At 44.1% G+C, this 14,378-nt stretch overlaps 1 protein-coding gene across 1 annotated transcript in view; it reads right to left on the bottom strand.

Annotated features, from left to right (window-relative positions):
- The window catches only part of Unc79 (unc-79 homolog, NALCN channel complex subunit), a 200,749-nt gene that overhangs the window by 35,745 nt on the left and 150,626 nt on the right, over positions 1 to 14,378 (bottom strand). The window contains exons 39-43 of the mRNA XM_051150825.1: positions 9,399 to 9,511; positions 9,229 to 9,314; positions 8,518 to 8,691; positions 5,415 to 5,483; positions 2,696 to 2,806 (exon numbers count right to left, since the gene is read on the bottom strand). Coding sequence (XP_051006782.1) covers positions 2,696 to 2,806; positions 5,415 to 5,483; positions 8,518 to 8,691; positions 9,229 to 9,314; positions 9,399 to 9,511 — 553 coding nt within the window. The remainder of the gene's footprint in view (positions 1 to 2,695; positions 2,807 to 5,414; positions 5,484 to 8,517; positions 8,692 to 9,228; positions 9,315 to 9,398; positions 9,512 to 14,378) is intronic.

Below are 14,378 nucleotides of genomic sequence, written 5' to 3'. Positions count from 1 at the left end.
GCTCTTAAAATGCTTGCTTCTTCTTGCATGTTTCAAATCTCAGCTGACCACATAAACTAATGTGTATGCAGGTGAGCACGCTCAGCTGAGTGTGTGCAGGCACAGGTGAGTATGTGCAGGTGTGCAGGCTCAGGTAAGTGTGTGCAGGTGTGCAGTCAGGTGAGTGTGTGCAGGTGTGCAGGCTCAGGTGAGTGTGTGCAGGTGAGCAGGCTCAGGTGAGTATGTACAGGTGAGCAGGCTCAGGTGAGTGTGTGCAGGTGAGCAGGCTCAGGTGAGTATGTACAGGTGAGCAGGCTCAGGTGAGTATGTACAGGTGAGCAGGCTCAGGTGAGTGTGTGCAGGTGAGCAGGCTCAGGTGTGTGTGTGCAGGTAAGAGGGGAAGCTGTATCTCTAATACTTTTGGACACCTTGTGTCCCAAATCAGAGAACTGGTGGTGTTCCTTAACTTCCATAGTTTGTTGTTTTCATAACAATAAAAGCCTAGTCTGTTTATCTACAGACTTACCTAATGTGTGTTAGATCTTTAAATCTTTCATCTTTTTATCTCCATCTGAATTTTTTAGTTTTTTTTGTTTTTTTTTTTTTTCTTTCCCATGTCTCCAACTCTCCCTTTAAGTTGTGTCTATTGGCTATTTAACCTGTCAATTGAGATTTTTTTTAAAAGTGATTATTTTTCACTTCTTATCAAGCTTGAATTCACCTGATTCTTTCTTTAAATGACTAAATCTCTTTCTAGGTTGTTTCCTTGGTGTTTTATATGCTTATAGTATAGACTATGTTCTAATAGCCCCTGTCTTCCAGCTTTCATATTCTTAGGAGAAATGTCATCACCATTTATTGACTCGACTAATCTACCCATGGTGAATTGTTTTTACTTGGGAAGAATGGAGTTTAGATTACTTATGTTCATCTGGGTTTTATCCTCTGAAACCTTGCTGGGGATGGGCAGCAGGCTCATTCCTCCAGACATGCCTGAGGGTTGTTTCTGAGCTTCCTTCTGCAGAGCTGCCAAAGCTGAGCACCTGTTGCTGGATCAGCATCCATGGCACGTGACTTCAGCCTGGAGCCTGTCACCGCTTGCAGGTACCATAAATTCAGACCACCCGTCTTTTCAACGATCAGCCTGTGTTCTCTTGGTCTCAAGGGACATTAAAGTCTTTCCCCACTTGAAGGCTAAAGCACACGGCATTGCTTGTCACTGTCACATTACAAATGCACTCCTCCCAAACTACTCCTTTTACCCAATGTTCCCGGGTTCTGACCTCCTGAGGGGGATGACCCAGCTCCAGCTCTGGGCATGGGATCACCCTAGAAGCCATCCCTTTTCTTGTGTGGGCCTCAGCACTCAACCCACAAGGCTGTTAGGACAGCAATTCCCTAGCAGGAGCCTGCTCACATGCTTGTCGGTCAGGCTCTCCACTCCCTCCTCATTTCCCCTCTGTACTCTTACAACATTAATCATACATTTAAGGTAAGTATCATAAGATTATTCTAAAAGTAATTATTATTATATTTCACCCAGAATTCTAGTCCTTTTAATGGAGGTAGCTCTGGATTTTCTAGACTGCCCCAACTGCCGGGAAAGGATGTCGCTAGGACTCTACTTTCTCGTGTCTTTTCATTTGATTACGTAAGCAAGCATGTTAGATATCAGTATTTTAAATGAAATGACTTCCAAAAATAAAGCATTTTTACTGTCCTTGGTGCTGGGTTGTGTAGGTCTACTTTTTTAAGTATAAAAGAAAAAGGGGGTTAAGTTACTTTTCAAAGAGAATGTGCAAGGGAAGAAAAAAAAAAATACTATCTTGAGAGCTAGAAAATATGTGCTCCAGGCAGGGAAGTAAGTAGCTTAGGATGTGAAAGGCCAAAGAGAAAACGACCATGGGACACTTAGCATGGCAGAATGGATGCACATTGCTATGAAAGATGACCAGGGAATGTTTTATAAATAGAAAGAAAGCTTTGTTGTAAAATGAGAGTTTTAGAGGGAAAATAAAGGGCTTATAGAAGGAAGCAACACAAATAAAGAGCATTCTGAACGTTCAGGAGGGACCCACAGAAACAGAGGCCTCATTGAAAACAAGCTAGGGCCTTGGGTCTTACGAGGGAGCAATGGGGAAGGACGCACTTTCCCCTGCTGCCTGCATTTCTTCAGGCCCGCGCCTACCAGCTCTGATAAGGCAGCCATAACTGCTGGATAGGAAGTAATTTTCCATTTCCTCGGGCGTGGGAGAGAAGTTCTAAGCACAGCCCAGCAGAGGAACTCCAATTTAAGAGTCTCATCTCAGAGGCCAAGAAGTCAGAGCTGGGGACACAAAGATGGCAGTAAGGGGCACTCCAGAGGCTCTTTGGCTATACAAAAAAAAAAAAAAAAAAAAAGAAAGAAAGAAAGAAAAAAGATGTACAGCGATTGCCTGCCCACTAATGATGCTCTAAGAATCTTGCAAAAAGTCTTCATGAGGTCCTTTAGACCATCAGCTCACTCAAAACACCTCTCATTTTCTAACCCATGTGGCCTCAGTCTCCAAATCTATACATTACAGAGCCAGTTAATGTATGCATGTCGAAAGTGTCCAACAGACCTCATTTTAAGTACAACAAAGCCATTAAGCTGACAGGCATTTGCCCCTGCTGTCTCTCTCTCTCTCCCAGGGGTTCCTGGGAACACCCCTCCGTGAAGGAAAGGGAAGCTTACCTTCGTGAATGAGCGATAGCACAAGCCACACAGCTCTACCAGGTAGGCCAGCGTGAAGACAGCGTTCTGAATGACAAAGCTCAGGAGCTTGGAAAATGGCTCCAACAAACTCTGCAACAAGATCAGAACCGAATAGGCTGCTTATTCCTGCATCTTAAAAACAGCATTAGTCTTCTACACTTTAACTGCAAGAGTTGGTTTTTGTTTTTTTGGGGTTTTTTTGTTTTGTTTTGTTTTCAGAAATGCGATGCGAGCCACTACTCATGGCCACTCTGCTGGTCTAATGAATCGTCCAACAACTCAAAGAGACCGATTCAGTCACTTTATTGCTAGAAGAAATCAATTTCCCCACGTGGCACCATTTATAATCCCACCTAACCCTGGCCCTGTCCTCCTACCAGGCTAAGCATTCCCACCTTTGCAAGGCCATGTTGGGGTGGCCCAGTCTGTTCCTTCAGACCCTCAGCTGTCTGTGGCTCCTCAGATTCCTATCCAACACTTACACTCTGAGAAGTAGTGTCCACACTCTGTGTGCAGCTCCAAGGTCATGAGCTCAGACATAGTTCCTGCTGTCCATCTTCCTGTATGTACTCATCAGAGGATGTTGTCTGTTTCCCTAACTGAATCCCACTATCAGGGCCAAGGTTTAGTTTCACAGGCTTTCAGGAGTCCCCCAGAAACATTTAGTGAGCACCCACTGACTGCCAGGCAGAGACGGGTGCTTTCACATGTTTGCCCTATTCCGACTTCTTCTGGCAACCCCAGGAGCCAGGAAGGAACCCCAGTGCTAGCATTTGATACTACTCTTCTTAGTTGGAATCTTGGATCTAAATACAGATATATACAATTGATTTTCTTATTGACAATATAAGAAATTAAAGTGCTATTTAATTCTTCAGAGCCATCCAACATAATAGCCACACTGAAAATAACACCTCGGTAAATAGTCTGCATAAAATTTTCACTTTAATATGCTTCCTTAAAATACACTCCCAGAAAAAGGAATGGCTCAATAAGAGGCTATGAGCACTCTAAAAATATTTACTTTGTGTGTGTTCATGTGTGAGAGTGTGTTCATGCCATGGCACACATGTGGAGATCACAGGACCCTCTCGGATCTGTTCTTACCTTCTCGTGCCATTTCTCACTGTGCTGCAGCCAGCTTTTATGTGGGTTCTGGTGATGGAAACTCAGTAAGTCATGTCTGTTGCCAAGGGCTTTTTCCCTCCAAGCATTTCTGCAGCTCGTGTGTGTGCACGTGTGAGTATGTGCACATGTGTGTGTGTATGTGCAAATGTGTGTATGCCACATGTGCAAGAGCCAGAGGAAGCCACAAGAGGGCATCAGATCCCCTGGAGCTTGAGTTACAAGGGGTGTTAACTACCTGACATGGGTGCCTGAAACCAAACTTGGGATCTTCAAGAGCAGCAAGCACTCTCTTAATGGTTAAGCCTTCTTCTCTTCAGGCCAGATCTAAAACTTTTTGAGGTTCCTTTTGTATTTACATAAAACCCAATTCACTGCTTGTTGTTTGCCTCCTGAAACTGGGCATGTTTTTCAGTTATTGGTACTCCTCTATATAAACCTCTGTGGTGCTTTCCATAGAGAAAAACCTTACAGAAACTTTGAAGTGGTACCTGTAGATAGAAAAGCTAGATTCTGGCCTATATGGAAACACTCACACCTAAACAGCAGCTAATAGACAGCATGGCGCAGCTGGAAAACTTTGGAACTTGCTCCCTAAGGACCTGTGCTCAAGTTTCAGAGACATCTTGCTTCTGAGCCTAGCTCTTGCTCTGTATAGGCACAGACCAGTTAATCTCTCTTAGCACTGGCTAGCATGAACTCTGACTCTGTGAAATCATAGTTAAGGTAAATACCTATAAGAAATGTAAGTTGTTGTTAGATGATGAGCTAGTAATTATGCACTATCATAATACAAGCTATTGTACTGCTGCACAGGAGGCTGCTAAGATATGTGATCAGGGTATAAAATGGAATGAGACATGATTCTGAACATCCCACAAGGCTTATGGTCTTATATGCAGGATACTGTAAGCATTAATACTGAAGGCTTGATCAAAGAAGTGCTTCCTACAGATAAGATGAGCATTTATAAGCTTCAAACGGGACCTTGACAGATGAAAAGGTATTTACCACACTGACAAGGGTTTAATTGTATCAGGCAAAGGCAACAGTCTTAGCAAAGGAGAAAGTCTGAAACTAAACAGGATTATATGTGTAAAGCTCTAGATGCAGCACGGGAGCATTCAGCAGGCAGTGTCCACTGTGCTCATGATGAGAGTGATGCTGACTCTGAAGGCGCATGGGAAGCATGGGGGCAATGAAACAAGCAGCAGAGATTTAACTTAAAAGGTGGGCTGGTGAGAGGGGTGTAACTGTGTGCTACATCAAGGAATTTGAACATTGTCCTGAAAGAAATCAGAAGCTATCAAAAACTTTTAACTAAGGAACCAAAGCAACTCTATTTAGAAGGCTCAGCTAATTAAAGGATGGAGGGGTGGGCTTTCCCCAGCGCGGGGTGCATGGTTACAAACAGTTGCATTGCAGCGTGTTAGATGCTTAGCATGACGGTAATGGGACATTATGTATGCGGCAGCCATGTCATCAGTATTGGTAGCTGCCTGTCTTTCAGTTAGAAAGTAATCAAATAACCAACCAGTCAAGCTTTTCTGGAATTCTTTAAAAAAATACATACCCTCGTGGCATTGGTAGATGGTATCTTCAAGAGGCAAATCATGATTCTCAAACTGGAATCTAAAGAACACTGTGAACAGACAGGAAAAGGTGAAAATCAGCTTCCCTCTCGCCATGTCCTTTGCTTCAAATATTTCCTGCACTTATTTTGTGGAAAGAAGCATGTGAGACTGGGAAGATGGCTCAGTCACCAAAGGGCGTGCCACACAGGCATAACGTCCCAGACTTGCTCTCCAGAACACATGTAAAAGAGCTGGGTGTGGTGGCAGGTGTTTATAATCTCAGTGCTAGGTGAAGGGGGCAGGATACCCTGGGGCTCACTGCTCAGCCAGCCTGGCCAACTCAGGGAGCTGTAGGCCAGGAAGAGAGACCATTCCAAAAGCATGGGAGGCTGACTATGCCTGAGGAGTGATACCCAATGCTGACCTCTGGCCTCCACATGAACACATGCCCACAGAGATTCACACACACACACACACACACACACACACACACACACACACACACACACGTATTTTACTGTAGCTACTAGTACAGTTTCCTAAGTATAGTAAAAACAAGCATTTTTTATTTAAAAAAAACTTGAATGAAACAATTGCATAATGTTAAAATAATTATTAAATAATTAAGTAAATAAAACAACTCTGAAACTATTTCTTAAAAATATAATTCCAGAATTAAATGATATAGAAAGTTGGATAAAGAACTAGATAGATGGATGGATGGATGGATGGATGGATGGGTGGGTGGGTGGATGGATGAATGGATGGATGGGTGGGTGGGTGGATGGATGGATGGGTAGGTGGGTGGGTGGATGGATGGGTGGGTGGATGAATGGATGGATGGGTGGGTGGGTGGATGGATGGATGGGTGGGTGGGTGGGTGGATGGATGGGTGGGTGGATGGATGGGTGGGTGGATGGATGGATGGATGGATGGATGGGTGGATGGATGGATGGATGGATGGATGGGCTGGATAGGTGGATGGATGGATGGATGGATGGATGGATGGATAAATGGATGGATGGGTAGATGAATGGGTGGGTAGATGGATGGGTGGGTGGGTGGGTGGATGGATGGGTGGGTAGATGGATGGGTGGGTGGATGGATGGATGGATGGATGGATGGGTGGGTGGGTGGGTGGATGGATGGATGGATGGATGGATGGATGGGTGGGTGGATGGATGGGCTGATAGGTGGATGAGCAGGTGGCTAGAGAGATGGACAGGCAGACACATATGTAAGTAGGCAGATGTTAAGTGTATACTAGTCTAAAGAGGTACACTGAATTATAAAAAGCTAATCTTGGAGAAAAAAATCTTATAGAAATCATGAGTCCAAATAAGATCCAGTTTCATCACTCTTTCTCTGGGATTTGTTTCTTATTTTAATTTTTCACAAGGCCGGGGTTATAAACTTGGTCCTTGTGCATAGGAAGAAGGTACAGTATTGCTGAGCTGGGCCTAGCCAGTTCCCTCCCTTTGTCGTGATGAGACATGAGCTAGAGCCTGGAGAAAAGCAGCGAAATTTCTGAGAGAGAAAACCATGCTTTGCAAGATTCTGCATCAAAATATGCTTTGAAAAGCTCCGAGTTTGCAGGACCTGGGAGGTAATGGCAGAGCACAGATAACAAGCTGTCGCTTAGCCTGTGATAGCAAGGCATCAGCTCTACAGCTGGGCACAGGATAAACTAAGCCAGAGGGTCTCCCCTAGACTTGAAACTGGTCTGTCACCATGAATTTTCAGTCCTCAGGCTGTACTCCTACCAGTCACAAGCCTTGTCTTTAGCAGGGACAGCGGTGCACGGTGGAGTCCGAGATCCACTCCAGTGACACCTCTCAAAAACAAACCGCTAGAGTTTCCATGGAGCATATTTTCCCAAAAGATTCAGGGCAAAAACAACATCAGATCTGAGATCTGATCTATGGGAGATGTTCTTACCCAAATCCTGTAAGTATATTCTAGAAGGGGCTCAGCCTGTTTGATGTGTCAAGCCCCTTTAGAACTGACATAATCTAAACCAGGAGCTGAGAACTAGCTGCTGATCAGACCTAACCCTAGTGACTTAAAAACAGGAAAACATCATCTTAGGGAAAAAAAGGGAGATCCATATTGAAGTTTGTTCCCACACAACCGCCATCAGCGGGAGTGGAGTGCAGCCCTCCGCAGGAGTGGCACATTAATGCTGTCAAGTGTCTAACTTCTCCGTATTATCTTGCCCCTCACCGCTCCACTCATTAACCTTGAGGGCAGAGTCCCTGCGGGCACAGCTGATTGTCACAAATTGGGCATGCCACTTGTTTACAGCAGCAGCAGCAGCAGTGCCCCCTGCCGGTCAGGATGGAGTTCAGCACTTCCACTATTAATGGGAGCAGGTGCTTCTGAATGTGTGAGCCTCAGCAGCAAAGGATGCTTCCGAATGACACTCTGGCCTAAGGGGGTTCTGTGTGGCCGTGTGTGTGTGTGTGTGTGTGTGTGTGTGTGTGTGTGTGTGTGTGTGTTCCTCCAAGATGCTAAAGTGTTGACCCACATAAGCTGCCCAACAGAGTATCATTTGGTCTTGAACATTATTCAAAAACACATGCCACTTTAAATAATTCTCTAAAACTAATGCTTTGCCTATGTCTGGGCTCCTTTTCTTGCCTATTTGATATGTACTTAAAAACACTTGAACATGAAGATAATCTGAGGACTGGAGACAAAGTTCTATACCTATATCTATAAATCTAACCTATAGAGATAATAGTGGTAGAATTATTACCTAGCATGCACAGGATTCTGGATTCTAGACACCTTACTGAAGATGGAAATAAAAACAAATTTAAAAAGAAAGAAAAGAAACAAACCACAATCTGCGGGCACCATTTTATTCACGTGGTCACTGGGTAGCTTTACTATCAGCGAGTACAGTGTCCACTCCATGCTGCTTGCAGCCTGTAATATTGCAGAGTGAATGACCTAAATAATTCTCTTCACTCTGGCTGCCAGATTTCCCCCAGTCCTTTGGGATCTATCAGATCACCTCACCATGCTTCATTCATGTGTTAGTCTCTGTAAGCAGATGAACAGGAAGTAATGGAAGGGGAACACTTGGGCAGGGCTCACCTTCAGAGGTAAAACACAAGGCAGCTTGGCAAAAAATGTCTGAAACTGGTTGCTGATGGTGGTCCAGAGGCTACTAGGAGAATCCATGGGCAGAGCTTCCATGAACGTGGCAATGTTTTCCAAACAGCGTATCATAGCACCCCCTGCTGGTAAATTCTTTTTGTTATTTAGACCCTAAAAACACAAAAGCATAGGCAATCAACTGCTGAAAGCAGCACATGAATTCATAAAGCTATCCAGTGAAGGTTTGATAAGAAACCATATATTCACACTATAAACGTGCTGGACAGCCTGCTATATAGACTGTTCGTTCTAACAGGCAGGAGGGATACAGAAGGAAAGCCAGCTACGTTTAGAAAAACTTGAGGGGGAAACTGGTGATCCTTCTGAGGTAAAATAGGCTCATGAATGAATAATTAACCGAGGATATATAACTGGAGTGGTTAGGTGCCAAGAAGATAATGAATGATGCCTGCTGGCAAGAATCTTCCAGAATAAAGACTGGAACTATTGATAATAGCGGCAGCTTCTTTCTTCCTAGCAATGGCTGGACATGGTGAAGCAGTGGGGATTTCTCAATGTGGCGCATAAGGTCTTTAAGCCAGTCTCAAGATACAGCATTACACCTTGAAAGCAGTTCAGGAGGACTACATGGAGGGGCATGGGTGTGACTTTGCCCGGAGCCTATGGTACCCCTTCAGGCAAACGTACCTCCAAGAGTTGACTGAGGGCAGCAATCGAGCTCAGCTCGTTGAAGTCCATGAGAGATGTAGCTAAGGTCCGTAAGAAAGTCCCATCTAGAAAACAAACAGGCAGTTTTAGTTGGGCTTTGGGGGACTGGCCAGGCTTGCGATGTCTGGGTCCTCGGGCAGTGAAGTTACCTTTGATGGCACTCTGGAACAGCTGGGGGAAGATGCCGTTGGGGGCCAGCTGATGGAAGATGCAACGCAGGAACTGCTTGGCCACACCTGCCGCATTGCCTGGAACCATCATGCTGCGTTCAGGCACAGAGAAGAGAGACACAAGCTATGGGGCCAATGAACACGTGTATGTGTGTGTGTGTGTGTGTGTGTGTGGTAATTCAGAGTGTAGGCTCTGAATGTCACAGTCTACTGTCTCGCCATTTTCCTCAGTGAGATGAAATTACCCATAGTCAAACCTAACACTTATAACAATTTTTTAAGGCAGATCCATGAAGTGACCAACTGAAAACAGAATTATCCCATGCCTCCCAAAGTGCAGCTGAGGTTTCCAAAGACTGTGATCACAAAGGCTACATGTCCAGAGCTATCAGCAAGGACATGCCAAGGCCAAGAGACAGTAGTCCTGGAGGAAATGCAGTGAGGGCTTCTTCAGTTCTTTTGAGAGACCTGGGATGAGCTAGTACTTGTTTAAAAAAAAAAAAAAAAAAAAAAAAAGGACTTGCTTAGGCAAGTTTTCCTTTAACGTACTGTGCACTCCTGTGGCGTTCTGAATAGGTTTGGCCCCCATGGACTCATGTGTTTGAATGCCTGGCCATAGAGAAATGGCACTATGAGGAGGCATGGCCTTGGAATAGGTGTGGCTTTGTTAGAGGAAGTTGTCACTGTGGGGGCAGACTCTGAGGTCTCCAATGTTCAAGATACACCCAGTGTGGAACACAGTCTCTTCCTGCTGCCTGTGAATTAAGATGCAGAACTCGCGGCTCCTTCTCCAGCACCGTATCTGCCTGCATGCAGCCCCATGCTTCCTGCCATGATGACAGTGGACTAAGCCTCTGACACTGGAAGCCAGTCCCAATGAAATGCCTTCTGTTATAAGAGTTGCCGTGGTCATGGTGTCTCTTCACAGCAATGAAACCCTATCAGCTCCCAAGTGGCAAAAGGGAGCCAAGAGTTTTCCATGGCTCTGCCTCTTAGACAAAAGCTCCAGAAAAGAATTCCTGAGGTGGTTGGGTGGAGGACTATGCTGCCGGAAGGAAGAAATCAAAGATCCCAAGTGCATGAAGGGAAAGAAGCTTCCTGACCTAGGCACCTCAGCTACTGCCTTGCTATGCCAACTCCACCCTGACATGTTGGTTCAATGGTTCACACACACACACACACACACACACACACACACACACACACACCAGAGAGAGAGAGAGAGAGAGAGAGAGAGAGAGAGAGAGAGAGAGAGAGAGAACACAGTTTTCAGGGAAAACAGAACCCCAAACTTACAACTAACTAACGTGAGAAAACAGAGAAAACCTTTTACTCTTTGTTTCATGATACTCTCGTAGCCATAAAACTAACATCAGATAAAGCTTTCATCTAAGTAAATAAATAAGAACAAAGAGGGAACAGAGAGAGAGAAAACACAGACCAGTATTCCTCCGGACACCAAATCCAACTGTGGACACAGGATACTATATTGTGACCAAGTATGGTTTAATCCATAGACTATCAGAATGATTTCACAGGCAAGGAAGAGGACCAGAGTTCAGATCCTCCATGTGGGCACAGTGGTCCACCTATTACTCCATCCTCAGAAAGAGGAGGTGGGGGACCCCCAGTGAACAAGTTTTCTATCCAGACTAGCTGCGTCAGCAAAACTCTGGGCTTGACGGAGAGACCCTGCCTCACAGTATAAGGTGGAAGAAAGACCGAGGGAGTCCTCACATCAACTTTGGGCTCCACATGCAAATGCACAAATAGCTACACACATGTACACCCCCACACATGTGAACCCTCACACATAGACACACATACTATATGCAAAAAGAGAAAGAGGAAAAATGTCAGTACAATTCAATGTATTAAAACAAAGAGAAAGCTGAAAGCAGTGGCGTTTCAAAAGCCAATAAATATATAAATAAATAAAATAAAATAAAAATAAAACCTGCCCCCTGGTTTCATGAAGCTTGTTTTCAAGTGACAGGGACAAATTATGCCTAAACCTATGAATGAGCAATAGTTTCAGAGCATTACCAAGGTTGTAAATCAAGAAAACAGGAAAGAAAAGCATGGTGGTGCACGCCTGTAATCCCAGCACCTGCAGAGGCAGGCGGATCTCTGTGAGTTCGAGGCCAGCCTAGTCTACAAAGCAAATGCAGGACAGAGAAGGTTATACAAGTGTTCCCAATGCCCTCGAATGTCAGAAAGGACACCGAAGCCTTGGAAAAAATTGGGGAAATGACATATTTTTTTAACTTAACATATTGGAAATAGAAGGAAACATTTGTTTAAAAAGGTATCTGTGAAAATCTATGGCTAACATATAATCAGAGTGAGATGTTGAAAGCAGGAAGCAAAACAGGAATGGCTACTTCTACATCCCCTATTGTGCTGGTCACCCCACCTACTATGATAAGGTAACAAAAATTAAAAATATTAGAAAAAATTAGTAAAAGTCATTTTTTGCAGGTGATCCAATATTTGCCAAACAAAGCAAAACCCTAAAGGGTCTACAAAAGAACTCCTAGAACTCACGTGTGAATTCAGCTAGGCTACAACACTAGTTCAGAAAAATTAATTTTCCACCAGGAAAAAAACAAAAATTATTTTCTTCAAAATTCAATTTACATTGGCATTAAAAAGCATAAAATTCTTAGGGATAACTTTAACAATGCATTGGGGAGCTGAAGACGGGATCACGGGGGTTCACTGATAAGCCAGGCTAGCCTAACTGGTGAGCTCTAGACCAATAGGAGGCGTTGATTCAAAGGAGCTGGGTGGCATTCCTAAGGATGACACCCAAGGTTGCTGGCCTCCACACACATGTGCATACCTCTGCACATGCTTGCACACTTATGCACACTCTTCAAAACATAGCTGAGAGAAATGTAAAACCTAATGAAATGGAGATATATATCATGTTCACTAGCGGAACTATCCAGCATTTTCTGTCAGTTATTCCCAAATTGAGGTACACTTCCAACAGCAGTAAACATCTTGTCTAAAAAAGGAGAAGTGTGGGCACTGAGTGGTACTGATGTCTGTCACCTCATCTGGGGAGGCAGAGGAAGAAGACGAATCACCACAAGGTTGAGGACACTGTCTTGAAAAGCCAAGATGGAATAAAAGAAAACTAATTTGGAAAATTAAATAACCTAGATATCTAAACGAATTTAAAAGAAGGAAATAAAGAAAAAGGAAGGAAGGGCGGGAGGGAGGGAGGAAGGAAGGGAGGGAAGAAGGAAGGGAGGGAGGAAGAGAGGGAGGGAGGGAGGGAGGGAGGGAGGGAGGGGGAATACTCCTGCTAGCTGATGCCAGGATCCCCCACTGTAATCCAGACTGTGTGGCACTAGTTCGTCTAAATTAAAAACTTGTCAGCAGATTATAGAATCAAGAAAACGAATGAACAAGGCCTGCCTGGGTAAAGATATTCTTAAATATATTTATACACAGACGTGCTACAATTACAAAGATGGGAAAGTTTATTTAATCAGACACTTCAGGAAAGAATATCTAAAATAGTCAATGAACGCTTAGGGAAAAAAAAAGTCATCAGAAAGATGCAAATTAAAACTACAAAGAGAGCACCACCATACATCCACTCCATCTGCTAGAGTTAAAAATAGCAACAATACCAAAATCTGGCAAGGATGTGGGACAGCCTGCAGTCTCACTGATGGTGGGAAACTGAAAGAGCGTAGGCATCATACATAAGAGAAATCGCATACCCTTACTTAATATTTACTTTATGTTTACTTATGTGTCTATGTACAAGTATGGACACAAGTGTTCCTGATGCCCTTAGAGGTCAGAAAGGACACTGGAGCCTTTAGAAACAGAGTTGCAGGCAGGTGTGAACTGACTAACACGAGTGCTAGGAAACAAAGTCAGAAAGTGCCCTTCACTGCTGAGCCATGTCTTCAAATCCTAGCACAACCATTTTTTATGCAAACATATTTATGTAACAGAAGTTCTAGTTTCTCATTAAAAAAAAAATCAAACATGGATGCATCTTGTGGCCCAACAATTCCATCTCCAAGAGAAATAAAGCATCTGTTTACAATGAGTCTGGTTATAAGAATGGCCATAGCAGCAAATAAATTGAACCAAACTAGAAATGACCCAGACATCCTCTAATAGAAACCTGAGTAAGCCATGCGATGCTAGTTCAGCTTTGACAAAGAAACAGACTAAGATACAAGCAAAAGCATGGGTAAATCTCAAAGCATTGTTACCCGAAGGAGCCAGACACAAAAGAGCACAGGCAACAAAATTCCATTCACGCAAAACCCAAAGCAGGCAAAATTAATCTATGGTTGAAGAAAACAGCATTTGCTGGCATGGGTGGCGGGCAGCCAAATGGTGGAAGATGGGCTCTTCTGTCTTGACATGGCCTCGGGTGTGCAGGGAAAGCCATTTGTCAAACTCAGTGAGTGTGCATTTAGGGTTGTGTGTAAATTTTACAAAAGAAAAGCCACCCCTAAAGTACTACCCATGGTGCCTGTCAACCTAATTATTATACACGTGAACCCTGCTAAGACAGAGGTTCTTAAGTGTGTGTTTTAAGGTAAAGCATGTTGGCCCTCACCTGAGTGCCCTGTGCATCCAGTAAAAGCCAGCCTCTTGTGGCGACCTCTGCAGTGCCATCTGCCTGGCCTAGGTGTCTCTACCTTGTCCATTTTACTTTCTGCCATCCTCTCTGTGTTCACTGAAGCCACATTGGTCTGACTCCAGATTTACCAGCCTCTCTCTTGACTTACAGCTCTTGTCCTTGCCATGCCCTCGGCCTGGGGTATGTTCTCCAGAAACTGCCATGGAGATCACTCTCCCCGCTTAGATTTCGTTTAAATAGCATTTTCCTCCAAGAGACTGTTCTTGGCCATAGGGTCTATACAACCACTCCTGGATGCTCTCTACCACCTGGGGTGAATTAATATTCATAACACA

The sequence above is a fragment of the Acomys russatus genome, chromosome 1 (assembly GCF_903995435.1).
Source record: "Acomys russatus chromosome 1, mAcoRus1.1, whole genome shotgun sequence".
Lineage (NCBI taxonomy): Eukaryota > Metazoa > Chordata > Mammalia > Rodentia > Muridae > Acomys > Acomys russatus.
The sequence above is the reverse complement of the archived record's forward strand: the minus strand, read 5'-3'. Positions and strand labels throughout refer to the sequence as shown.